General features: G+C 38.2%; 1 protein-coding gene and 1 non-coding gene across 6 annotated transcripts in view; one reads left to right on the top strand and one right to left on the bottom strand.

Annotated features, from left to right (window-relative positions):
• Positions 1–12595, top strand: part of Gigyf2 (GRB10 interacting GYF protein 2) — a 135668-nt gene that overhangs the window by 92315 nt on the left and 30758 nt on the right. For all 5 annotated transcript variants that reach the window (XM_041649692.1, XM_041649691.1, XM_041649694.1 and 2 more), the window contains 6 exons: positions 2742–2908; positions 5185–5276; positions 6403–6510; positions 7783–7883; positions 10004–10104; positions 11805–11966. In XM_041649692.1, coding sequence (XP_041505626.1) covers positions 2742–2908; positions 5185–5276; positions 6403–6510; positions 7783–7883; positions 10004–10104; positions 11805–11966 — 731 coding nt within the window. The remainder of the gene's footprint in view (positions 1–2741; positions 2909–5184; positions 5277–6402; positions 6511–7782; positions 7884–10003; positions 10105–11804; positions 11967–12595) is intronic.
• Positions 1469–1576, bottom strand: LOC121447708. Its single transcript, XR_005974235.1, has one exon. It is a non-coding gene; the product is annotated as a U6 spliceosomal RNA (small nuclear RNA).

The raw sequence follows: 12595 nt of genomic DNA, 5'->3' as shown, positions 1-12595 counted from the left end.
AGACATGTTCTACCACACCTGCTTCTAGACTATATGGAAATGAGTTTTAACTGTTTCCACAGCTTCTGTACTGTTTTATGTTCTTTTTTGGTTCTTCTTGATAGGGTTTCTCTGTGTAGCTTTGGTGCCTGTCCTGAACCCAATCTGCAGACCAGGCTGGCCATCTGCCTGCCTCTGTCTCCCTAGTGCTGTTTTATGTTCTAACCAAAGGTACATAGATTCTAATTTGTCTACATCCTTGCTAGCTATTATTATTATTTTCATAGTTACTAGGATATTCAGTTGTATGTAAGGTTTTTGTTGTTTGTTTTTGTCTTGTTGTATAACCCAGGGTGTCCTCCAATTCTTAATTCTCCTGACTTAGCTTTAAGAGTTCTGGGATTTTGAATGTCCTCCCCCAGACCTGGATAGTTTCGTAGTTTCTCTCAAAATATTTATTTATTTATTTATTTATTTATTATGTATACAATATTCTGTCTGTGTGTATGCCTGCAGTCCAGAAGAGGGCACCAGACTTCATTACAGATGGTTGTGAGCCACCATGTGTTTGCTGAGAATTGAACTCAGGACCTTTGGAAGAGCAGGCAATGCTCTTAACTGCTGAGCCATCTCTCCAGCCCTGTTTTGTAGTTTTGATGAGCATCTTTACCTGTACTTTTGTGTCTAATAGAGATTTCCTCTTTTTCAGCCTCCTTCCTCCTCTTTGAGACAATGTCTTGTTGTGTTACACATAGTGATTTTACACTTCTGGGTTGAAGGCCCCTGCCCCAGTCTTCCTAAGTAGCTAGAAATAATAAAGTCAGTTTGACAAAAATCATTCTATTAGGCATGGTTGTGTATATCTGGGGGGTAGATCCTTATCTTTTATAAAGCTTATTATTCTCACTGTTTATATATCTGCACGATGTGTGAGGTCAGAGGACAACTCTGTAGAGTTGGTTCTCTCATTCCACCTTTCCATGGGTTCCTAGGGTAGAACTCAGGTCAATAGGTTTATGTGTTAAGTGCCTATGTTTACTGAGCCATCTTGCTTGCCCTAGTCATCTTACATATCTTTAAATTTTTTTCTTTTTATTATTTTTAATTGTGTGTGTGTGTGTGCGCGCGTGCACGCAGGGTGGGATTTATATGCACATGTATGCAGGTGCCTACAGAGGCCAGAGGTGTCAATCCTCACTGCCTCCATGGAGGTACAGGTGTTTGTGAGCTGCCCTATGGGTTCTGTTGCCAGAACAGTAAGTGCTTTTTAACTGCTGAACCTATGTGTGTGTAGATGTATGGACATATGGGCATACATGGTATGGAAGTCAGAGACAACTTGAAAGCATTGTGTCTTTTCCAGTTTTAGTTCCCAGAAATCAGATTGTTAGACTTAGTGTTAAGCATGTTTACCTGGCTCCCCCCCCCCAAAATATTTTTCTTCTTGGTGCCATTTATTTCAATTCTTTTGGCATATATGAAGGTCAGAAAAAATATAGAACACTTCACAAATTTGGGTGTCATTATTGTGCAGGGGCTGTGCTAGTCATCTTGGTATCATTGCAGTTGTTTTAGTTTATACACTGCTGAAACATGTACCCACCCTCCTTAATATTAAAGGGTGTTCAACATTTCTGGACGAGCTGAAATAATTATATGCCACATGTAATGTGGTATAAAATACTGGCAATCCCTTCGTACCAAGTATTGAGATTAAAGACATGCACCACTATATTCAGCTTCTTGGTGAATTTTCATAATTTGAATGAATCAACTTTGTATTCCAGGAATAAATTTAGTCATGGTTTATACTTAAGAGTATGTGAAATGTACATGCTCTCACGCATACAGTTTTTGCCCATGAATTATTTGCAAGTGTTTTTAGCTTTTAAGCTAGGAATTTTCCTGTTAGTATTGTGTTGATTTATATCTTGGTTCTATGGTGGTTAAAGAACATATATGCATGATTTTAATTAACAATTTAGAGATGATTACTAGATAAATGACTCATAGTTAAGAGCACTCACTGCTCTTCCAGAGGATCCAAGCTTGACTTAAGTTCTAGGGGATCTCACACCCTCTTCTGGCCTCTCTGGACACCCGGCCACAGTTAGCGCCCAGACATTTGTGCAAGGAAAACACCCATTCACGTTTAAAAAACATTTCTTAATGCCTAGAAAACATTGAATTGGTCTATATTTTCTGTAAATTTTTATGTTTAAAGTACTCTATTAAAGAATGCTATTTTTTTTCTCAAGGCCAGATATAGTCTTGTTGGGTAAATAAGTTGTAATTTGCCCTAATTCAGTTGATTATTGCTTGTATTTTATATTATTTTTTTATCCTGCAATCATTAATCTCCAGCAGAACATAACAAAAATTTGAGAATGTGTTTAGCACTGAGGATTTATATTCTCTACTCCTCAGTGATGCGAAGCCCACAAGTATTTATCTGCTCTTCTGTATATTTATCTCAGTTTTCTGATGGAGTATTTGCAGAGGGTGAGACAGTTGTGCTGCTTACAGTCATTAAAGCATTGATGACAACTTAGGATGTGTAAAGGGATGAAGCTCAGCAGCAGAGCACTTGCTGTGAAATAGACAAAGCACTGTGTATTTCAAAATTTTATTTTTGCTGTATCTAATACAAAACTATTTGTCACTTTCTGAAGTAAGCTACTATAAAAGTTTGTATGAACATGAGACTCAGGGAATATGTTTATCTTTGAACCTGACCAGATTCTTACTGCTCTTATGTTCAGGTCCCTTTAACAATCAGGAGATGGCCGAATGGTTTCAGGCGGGCTATTTTACAATGTCTTTGCTTGTGAAGAGAGCATGTGATGAAAGCTTCCAGCCTCTTGGTGATATCATGAAAATGTGGGGAAGGGTTCCTTTCTCTCCAGGCCCAGCTCCTCCTCCTCATATGGTGAGTATCTTCCTGATGGCCTGGGATACTAATAGATTCAGGAGTACTTATTTCTCTTTGAATGACAACCCAGGGTTGCAGTGAAGGAGATAAAAATGGTAGTTTTCTCTTTCTCTTTTCTTTTGAGTCAGGGTTTTGCTATAGGCTGGCCTGGAACTTGTTTTGCAGACCAGGTTGTCCTCAAACTTGGTGGTCCTCCTGGTCCTGCTGAGTTGCTATGATTATAGGCATGAGCTATTATACCCAACCTAGTATTTTCATAGAAGGAAATTGAAATGGTAATGGCCACTTTTGAATGGGAGAGTTATATTCTGAATAGTAATGACCATTTATTTCAACACTTATTGTGCATTTGTGTGCATGCATTATATACACTATATTAAATCTATCTGTGGTTTTTCTAGCCAGTAAAGAATGAGACTACTATCTTATCCTGACTACTAGGGATCTGGCTGCTTCCCATTCAATACTCATTTCAGAGCTTTTATCTTCTGTGTTTCAATGTGGTTGGCTTCTGTGAATTCCTTATTATCTTTTCTTAGAATGCACATTCTTTTCCTCTCACCTCCATTTCTTTTTTCATTTTATTTATTTATTTATTTAGTATGCAACATTCTGCCTCCATGTCTCTCACCTCCATTTTTGTCTTATTTTCTCGCTCGTACAATTTCTTACATTTGAGGCTTGTCCTAAAATAAGTGCCACTAGTGTGTTAGAAAATTTTGAGGGTCCTAAACCTTTAGCTGGGAAATATTTTCTCTTGAGCCTGGCCTTTGCTAGAGGAGGTCTTTAGGTGTTTGTTTATGTAGCCTTTATATGTCTTAAAATAGTGGCTCTCCATTGATAAAAATGATCATATTCAATTTAGTGTGAATACTGAATGTCTACAGTAACCTACCATTGATTTATTCAACTATATTGAGGGCTACTGGTCACACCTTCATGGTAGGTTTTTTTTTTTTTTTTTGATGTTTAGGCTACATGGTAGGTTTTTGAGAGGTGAAGATGAATGTGATACAGCCTTTGTCGTTAAAGAATTATGTAGGCAGGCCATCACTGGCCATCAGCTTTCTCTTCCATGATTCATATGTCATGTTTGAGGCTTGTTTCTTTTAAATCCCAAGAACAATTGTAGCATATCATTACTTACTGGCTTAATTTACACTGCAAGGTTTGAGTCTTATTTTCTGTCTTGAAGTTGAGATGTGTCTTTCATGTATCAGGAGCTAAAAGTTGCTCACTTTGTTCTTGACATGCTCTTATTCCTTGTCTGTTCCCCAACACAGTCTGTTGGGAGTCACAATTTGTACCTATTCAGATGAGGTTGTTCTTAAGCCTCTCTCTGTACCCATTCAACAGCAACTTTTGGGAAACTCTGCCTCCTTGTTAGCTGTTATCTTTGCCTCAAGTAGCACTGATAAGAGAACTGACCTTCATAAGCAGTGTTCTTAAAACCCGGGTTTCACATGAATTGTTGTCTAGTACCTAACTCCTGATGTCTCTGAATTTAGGGTGCTTCCTGCCCTAACACATTGTGTATCAGATAACTTTATTTCAAGCTATAATCTGTATGTAAGAAAGTTAGAACTTCATACATGATTTGCCCTAGGTTTAGTCTGTTATCATAGGTTTTTATTCTTATTATTATAGATCTTATATTTTTCTTTGTCTCCTTTTAACTTTATAAAACTATAAAATCTCAGCCATCTTACTGGAATTGTCTGCCTGTATTCTCTAACTTCCAGTGTATTCATAACACTTAATTTGAAGGAGTAGTTGCTCAGAGGTTTTTTTTCCCACATATTTTCAACATTTTAAGGATAGTTATACCTTAGTTTTATGAACTGATCATGTACTACTGAGAATTTCCTTTCCATCCCATCAACTGTTAGGTCATTTTACTCTTTTCCTTAATGTCCTAATTCTCTGATTTCTATATGACCTTTAAAGCAAGCCACTAAGATTTGGAGTGCTGGGTAATTTCTCAGTTCCAATAACAGTTCTGTAAAACACTGTTCAGCATTCAGCTTGAAGTAGTGGACAGTGCTGAATAAGGACCTTATGTGGCTTATGTTGGAGAACCACCTTATTCCACTAGGTGGCAGTGTTTAGTTTAAAAGACGGTAGTTTTTTTGTTTTTGTTTTTTTAAGGTGTTTGAAGGGCAAAAGGTTGGAGTAGGAAGTAAAAGTCTGGGGTTTACTGTGCTATTAGGTGTGTATACTCAGTGACACCATCTCAGTGCTGTTTATTTCATGGTACTTTTTTCTACACTCAGGGAGAATTGGACCAGGAACGCCTGACCAGACAGCAGGAACTCACTGCCATATACCAAATGCAACACCTCCAGTACCAGCAGTTCTTAATACAGTAAGAGCAGTGATGCAGTAGGATGCACTGCAGCACCAAAGGAGCCTGAGATAGAATCTGCTCCCAAGTCTCACCTTATATAGTGAGAACTCAAGGCTTCTGTGATACTTGAGTAGCCTGCTAGTGGCATGTGTCCCACTGTCCATCTAATTTTAGTCTTACTCTTTTAAGTGCTGGAAGATTGCAGAAAATAACATCTAATTATTATTTTCAGGGTCTTTAGTTGCTGAGAAAAGAGTCAACAAACATGTTAAGAACTAAGTACTTTCTGAGGGACACAAAGGAAAAACAGAGAAGGCGGGAAGAAGTAAAAATCACGCTGTTAGGAATGGTGTAGAGTGATGACCAAGCCACGAAAGTCGTTATCTCTCTTTATTTTGCTGTCGTTGAGATAGGATTTAGCTGTGTAGCCCTAACTGCCCTGAAACTATGTTTTGCAGCCTTAGTCTCCTGAGCACTGGACTCTGGGGAAAGAAATAACATTTGTGCTGGTATATGGGTTGGCACTATCTTCTTGGTGGCCTGCTGTCTCTTTTAAGCAAAACATTATTGGACCACTGACTTAACATGTTTATAGATTGTCTGTGACTCCTATTAAATCATAAAGGCAGAACTGAGGAGTTGCAGCTGCAAGCCTGAAGATATTTACTGTTTGGAACTTTGAGAGTTAGTGGAAGATATTATCTAAAACTTTCCAAGCTGAAACATAAAATTTGAGACTTTGTAGAAGTGATTTTATTTTGCAGAGTTCTTCATTTAGAAATAGGTGTTCAGATTTGCTTATTGTCACAATTTGGGAAAGGATTGGTACTGATCATCTTGACATTTTGTGATGTGTGGTATGCATATATTACACATCATTTGTTTCATATGTACATATATATGTATCTCCTTGAAAAACATCATGTGTGAGTTTTCTCTAGAGTGAATTAGAAAATTTTCTGTGGTTATTAGCACATAGAATTATAAAATATATTTGATTGTTATTTCTAATTGTGGTTTAGGGAAGAGATGAGTTGGATTTTGTTTTCCAAAATTTTATATATGGGGTAGATAGGTCATATATATGTGTGTATATATATGTATATGTATATAGATACATACTTTTGTTTTTTTAATTTTAAAGGCAACAGTATGCACAGGTTTTGACTCAACAGCAGAAAGCAGCTTTATCATCTCAACAGCAACAGCAGTTGGCCGTTCTTCTCCAGCAGTTCCAAGCTCTGAAGATGAGGTTGGTGGTCATTCCATTTGTCATATTCTGTGTGTATGTGCGCGCGTGTGTGTGCACACACACAAGAAAGAGAGAATGAGTTAAGGAGAATAAAGAAATGTTGATATGTTGATATGATGTTTGGGTTTTCAGCATCAGAACATTCCCACAAAACTTGTCTTCATGGTATATATAAAAATAGTGTGACTTGAAAATTACTTAGCTAGAAGGGTTACATATATTAAAAAGCATTTACCTATAGAGTATGCAATCTTTTTTTTTTTTGTATGCAATCTTTTGAATCATAATCTAAGAGTAATGATAACACTTGGAACCTGTAACAAAAGATCATATACCCTGGGATTTTAATTTCACTTTTATCCTTGGTATCTGAAAAAAAGATTTGATCACAGGGTCATGATTTACAGAATTCCCAAATCATTAAGCCATTAATCTGGACAAAGCAATTATGAAGACATTCCTAAATTCCTTCTACTACAGATTTTCATTCAGGGTGCTTGCCTCAGCTCCTAAAGTTGCCTCAGCAGTTGCTGTTCCAAACTTGTACTGTTTGTCTTAATCAGTCCTTCACATTTCTCATGTGAACCTTAACCCATGCGATGAGGTAAGCAGGTTAACAGTCAGGCCTCTATTACTTACGTATGTATGTATGTATGTATGTATGTATTCAAGACATTGTCTCTCTGTGTAGCCCTGGCTGTTCTGGAACTCTTTCTGTAAGACCAGGCTAGCCTAAGACTCAAAGGTCTGCCTGCCTCTGTTTCCCAAGTGCTGGAATTAAAGACATGTGCCACCACGCCTGGCTTGGTCTCTATTTTAATGGTAAGCAAATTGTACCCTTGAGATACTGAGGGCTTGATTAACCTGATGTATAGAAGACCTTAGAGACAAGTGAGATGCAGTTCTTGGGTGTTGTTATTGTTTCAAGACAGGGTCTCACTATATAGACCAGGCTACCTTAGAGATCTGCTTATCTTCCAAGAACTAGGATTGAAGGCATGTACCACCACACCCAGTTTTCATCCTTTTAAAATAGGGCCTAATACTAACAAAGCAGAAGCAGATCTATCTCTAAGGCCAGTCTGGTCTATATAGTAAGTTCCAGGTCATCCAGTGCCACATCGTGGGACTCTGTCTCAGTTTAAAAAAAAAAAAAAAAAAAAACAAGACAACAGCCGGACAAGTCAGAAACCTACTAGTAATCTAGAGATCCCTCTTTATCTGATTTTTCAAGTGACAGGAACACATTGACCTTTTATTTCCCTTTTGCAGAATATCTGATCAGAACATCATTCCCTCAGTAACTAGGTCTGTGTCAGTGCCAGATACTGGCTCTATCTGGGAGCTTCAACCAGCAGCCTCACAGCCCACAGGTAAAAATTGAGCTTTGCTTATAGTGCAACATAAAGGATTTAGAGTGTAATAGTTATTTGTAGTTATTTTTAATGTTACATATGTCTATTATTACTAATTTTTTAAAAAGAAGCTTCATATGTAGTAGATCCAAGAAAGGCTTTCTAGGAAGTGTTTTGTATGTAAACTGTTTGAATTGTATGAGTCAGTTTCTGTTTTTATAGTTCTAACTAATGTAGGTTGTTTTGTTTTGTTTTGTGGTGCTGCAGCAGTCTCCAGACCCTTCTGTGGCAGACAAGTGCTATGCCACTTTTCCAAATCTCCAGCCCTGAAAAGTATTTTGTTTTTGATATCTCTGCTGGAGTGTGTGGGGGTGGGTTGTGTGTGGAAAGTAATGATGTTCTCTCTGTTGCAACTAAAGATGTCTAACCTTGCAAGTGCTGCCGAATTTTAGCATGAGAAATACCCACTTTAAGTGAACACCTTCTCTTGTTCTGTGATACTTTGTGTGTCAAGTTAGAAAACTTGGGAGTTGAGATTTTCAAAATCTTTGTAATTGGTGGAGTAAGTTTGTTTTGTTGCTAAGGTATAATACCCACAAAAGTGGAGAGTTTGACCAATAACGCTTATAGGCAAGAGCAATTGGCTTATAAATTCTTAATAACCAGTTTTTTTAGAGTTGGTGAGCCATCAAGTGATAGTTTGAGAACTGACCCTACAGAGTAGGCAGTAGAGGGCCTAGTGTTTTCCTTCTGAAACCTTCCCAAAGAGATTAAAGGAAAACTTTCCTACTGTGTATATATTATTCTTAGTTAGTTAGTTAGTTAGTTGTGTATGGTATGTGTCTGTGTGTCTGTCCTCATGGAGGTGAGGACAACTTGTGCCAGTTGGTTCTCTACTACCTTGTCAGCCCTAGGGGTCAAACTCTTGTTATCAGACTGGATGGCAGTGGCCTTTTTTCCACTGAGTCACCTTGCCAGACCACATTATTCTTTTTTTAGTACTCATTTATATTTAGGTTTTTGGAGCTTCTAAGTACCTTAAACAGTTTACATGTAGTCAGGTCCTTTTAGGTACTCAATTGGTTTTATACATACAGTATTTAATTTGCACAGATATATTGTAATAGGTATGCAGAAAAATAATGTCTGGGGTTATAAGTTCAGTGGTAAAATACTTGTCTAGTATGTGCAACACTATTAAATCTCTAGTACCACAAAAAGCAAAATAGAGAATTAGTGTCAACAAGTTTAACTAACAATAAAATAATAGACTCTGAAGCCTTCATTTTTTTGTGTTTTATTTTTCTTTGAGATAAGGTTTCGGGTAACTTTGATTTAATAGTATCCAAGGCTGACCTTGAACTTAGAATCCTCCTGAGAGCTCTACTTCCAGAGTGCTGGTATTATAGAAATGTTTCCCCATGCTTGGCTTGGAAACCCTTAAATTTGCTTCTACATCTGGCTGTGTACTTTGTTTGCCAGTTGTAGAAGTAAATAAGGGGCTTCAACTCAAGACCAAGTGTAATTTGTAAGGCCTGCCCAGGCTCTCTCCAAAGAGATGTAGCTCACATTACAACCATAAGATGACCAGCTGATTAACATTTAATACATATATAGTGTGTAACCACCTGGTTCTCTACTTGGTGTACAGTAGGAGATTGTATGGCTACTAGAAATCTCTCCTCTGTGGAATTTGGAATTGAAATTACCATGCCATTCTTGCCATGTTCCTTTTGAAGTTTTAAAATTAGTTCATCTATAAAGATGAGGACATACCAGGTACTTGTATGGAGCATTACAAGGATGAAATTGGTTCTTCAGTAAATGTCTCATATTTTCTTACCTTCATTATGTATTGAAGAGTATTTACAAGAATGTGCTGGCTCAGTTTCTTTTAAAAAACAGCAAAACATGGTGGCATATATTTTTAATCTCAGCATTTGGGAGAATGAGACGGGAGGAGTTCACATTCAAGGTTATTTTGGACTGTTTATCTAGACAGCCCCGCACACTCCTCCCAAAGACAGAACCAGTTGTATATGATGGAGCTCATTTCAGGTCCAGGGAACCTCTTCATCTGTGGTTGTGTGACTACACTATACTCTAGTACCTTACTCAGTTTTGTCTTTGTCTTACAGTTTGGGAAGGTGGTAGTGTATGGGATCTTCCCTTGGACACCACGACACCAGGCCCTTCCCTGGAACAGCTTCAGCAACTAGAGAAGGCCAAAGCTGCAAAGGTCTGGAACTTAATCTTCACAACTGTGTACCTTCCAGCTAAGATGCAAGGCTTTTTTTCTTTTCTTCTAGCTCCTATTTTTAGTTTATTTCTACTTAGCTGGGATAAGTACATTTGTATTCTATCTTTTTGTGCCCTCTTCCCCCCCCCCCCCCCAAAAAAAAACTAAAGACCTCAATTAAAATTGGTTAGTATTAAGTTCCTTAATGATGATCATGGTCATATGTATATTTTACTTACATTATTCTTGGTATGATTATTCATCACGAATACTGTTAGGAAATATCTGCTATATTGTTAAAGATTCTTCATCTGAGGCTTGCATTCCTCGTATCCTCGGGCATGAAGCTGAAATGTTCAGCATGATCTTTAGATTCTAGAGGAACTAACAATCTTGAATTTTGGTTTAGAACTTGCCAAAACAGGATATCTATGCCAGAGCATGCTATGATTCTAATTGCTCTATTCTCGCACTCAAGGAGAGTCACACTTAATGCATCTTGTATCCCAAGGGGGTTATGGTCTCTTTATAGAACCCAGAGAATGAAAGGTCCATGGTGAGAGCTGTCTCCATAAATGAGAAGAGTTTAGTTCTTTATAGTTCTTGAGTTTAGTCTCTTATAGTTCCTCAATGCTTTTTGCTGAAGATATGTAGGTAAGAATAATGTATTTCAAGTAGTTTACCAGTTCTCAGATGGGTAGGGAGATGTAGACAAGCGGCAGTTAAATTTACAGGGTGATCAGGAGTGTATATTAGAGAGCTTAGAGAGGTGGGTGGTATTTTTGATAGTTAGCAGTTCATAAATTACTTTGCACTTCAAGATTTGTAGGAGTTTGGTTTTGTTTGTGACATAATCTCACTATTGTAACCCTGATTGTCTTGGAAGTTACTCGGTAGACCAAGTTGGCCTCAAACTTGAGGTGGTTCAACTGCCTCTGCTTTCCAAATACTGGGATGTGTCGCCATGCCTCAGCGTGGGTTTTCAGATATGAAAATTAAATTGCAGTTAAAGGAAATAGTACTGGCTAGATGGATTTGAGAACATTCAGGAATCAGGAAATAGTTAAGTAATTTCATCTGACTTGGAGCCAAGGTACAGTCTGAGGAGTAAGATGAGCAGGGCTGTCATGAGTGTCTTGGATACTTATGATAGAATTTATTTTCATGGCAAGTAACGCTGCCAGATAAGCCTGGCTTCCCCAACCCCCAACCCCCCTTGGGTGAGACTCTTAGAATATGGGTGAGAAAAGAGAAGACCTGAAGTGTAGTTGAGGTTAAACCCTGCATTCATTCCTAGCAGCCATGCTGGTAGTTGTTGAAACCTTTTAGTCACATTGTTAGATCCCAGTCAAAGGTGTTCTGTAGAGACAAGTAAAGAAATACCATACATACACTTGAGGACACTTCTGATGTTACTCTCATGTTGGCCACTTTGTGTCCCACGTTTTAGAGATGTGGTGTAATGTCATGTTAATGGAAGAGGTGATTAAAGTGGGAAGAACATTCATGTAGTTTAGAAGAGCAGAAAAGTGATTACTATGCCATCTTGGAGCTTAGAGATTCAGGGTTTTATCCACACATTGCAGCACAGCAGCATGCTGCTGAGTGTGTATGGCAGCATCAACCTCTCACTAAATGCTTTGCTTCAAATTACCCTATGCTTGCTGTCCAATCAATGGAAATTCTCTTTCATCATCCAGCTAGAGCAGGAGAGAAGAGAGGCAGAAATGAGGGCAAAAAGGGAAGAGGAGGAGCGAAAGAGGCAAGAAGAACTCCGTAGACAACAGGAGGAAATTCTCCGGAGGCAGCAGGAGGAAGAAAGGAAAAGACGGGAAGAAGAGGAGCTGGCTAGAAGGAAGCAGGTATGTCTCTGGGAGCTATGCACATAAAAGAAGTTCTTGGCTCCTTGGTGAGGGCCTTTGGTGATGTGATCCCTTCCCTATCAAGAGCAGTGGGGGGGCTGGAGAGATGGCTCAGAGCACTGAGTTAAGAGCACTGACTGCTCTTCCGGAGGTCCTGAGTTCAATTCCCAGCAACCACATGGTGGCTCACAACCATCTGTACTGAGATCTGGTGCCCTCTTCTGGCGTGCAGGCATACATCGAGGCAGAATGTTGTATACATAATAAATAAATAAATCTTTAAAAAAAAAAGAGCGGTGGGGAGAGAAGGCTATAATGATGGGATTAAAAAACTCACTCACCTTCAGAAAGAACTTGTTTTCTATCAGTGTCTACTAAAGGGCTAGTGTTCAGTCTTAACTTTTCATAATTTATTCATAACCTAATTAGATTTCAACTATTTTGAACTTGCTGGTGAAAACATGAAGTATTTTGATGCACAACATTACTTGTTTTAAAGTCAAATGTGCTTTCAAATTAACCCCTGTGATAACATACTTATAAAATTTGAAGTGTACAGTCAGTGGCATCATATATGTCCAGTTGAAGAATAGCTCACCTTCCCAAACTGAACATTCTTGACCTTTGAA

This window comes from Microtus oregoni, unplaced genomic scaffold (genome assembly GCF_018167655.1).
Source record: "Microtus oregoni isolate MIOR12 unplaced genomic scaffold, Mior012 000004F_ref0000308, whole genome shotgun sequence".
Classification (NCBI taxonomy): domain Eukaryota; kingdom Metazoa; phylum Chordata; class Mammalia; order Rodentia; family Cricetidae; genus Microtus; species Microtus oregoni.
This window is presented reverse-complemented; position numbering and strand designations above follow the sequence as displayed.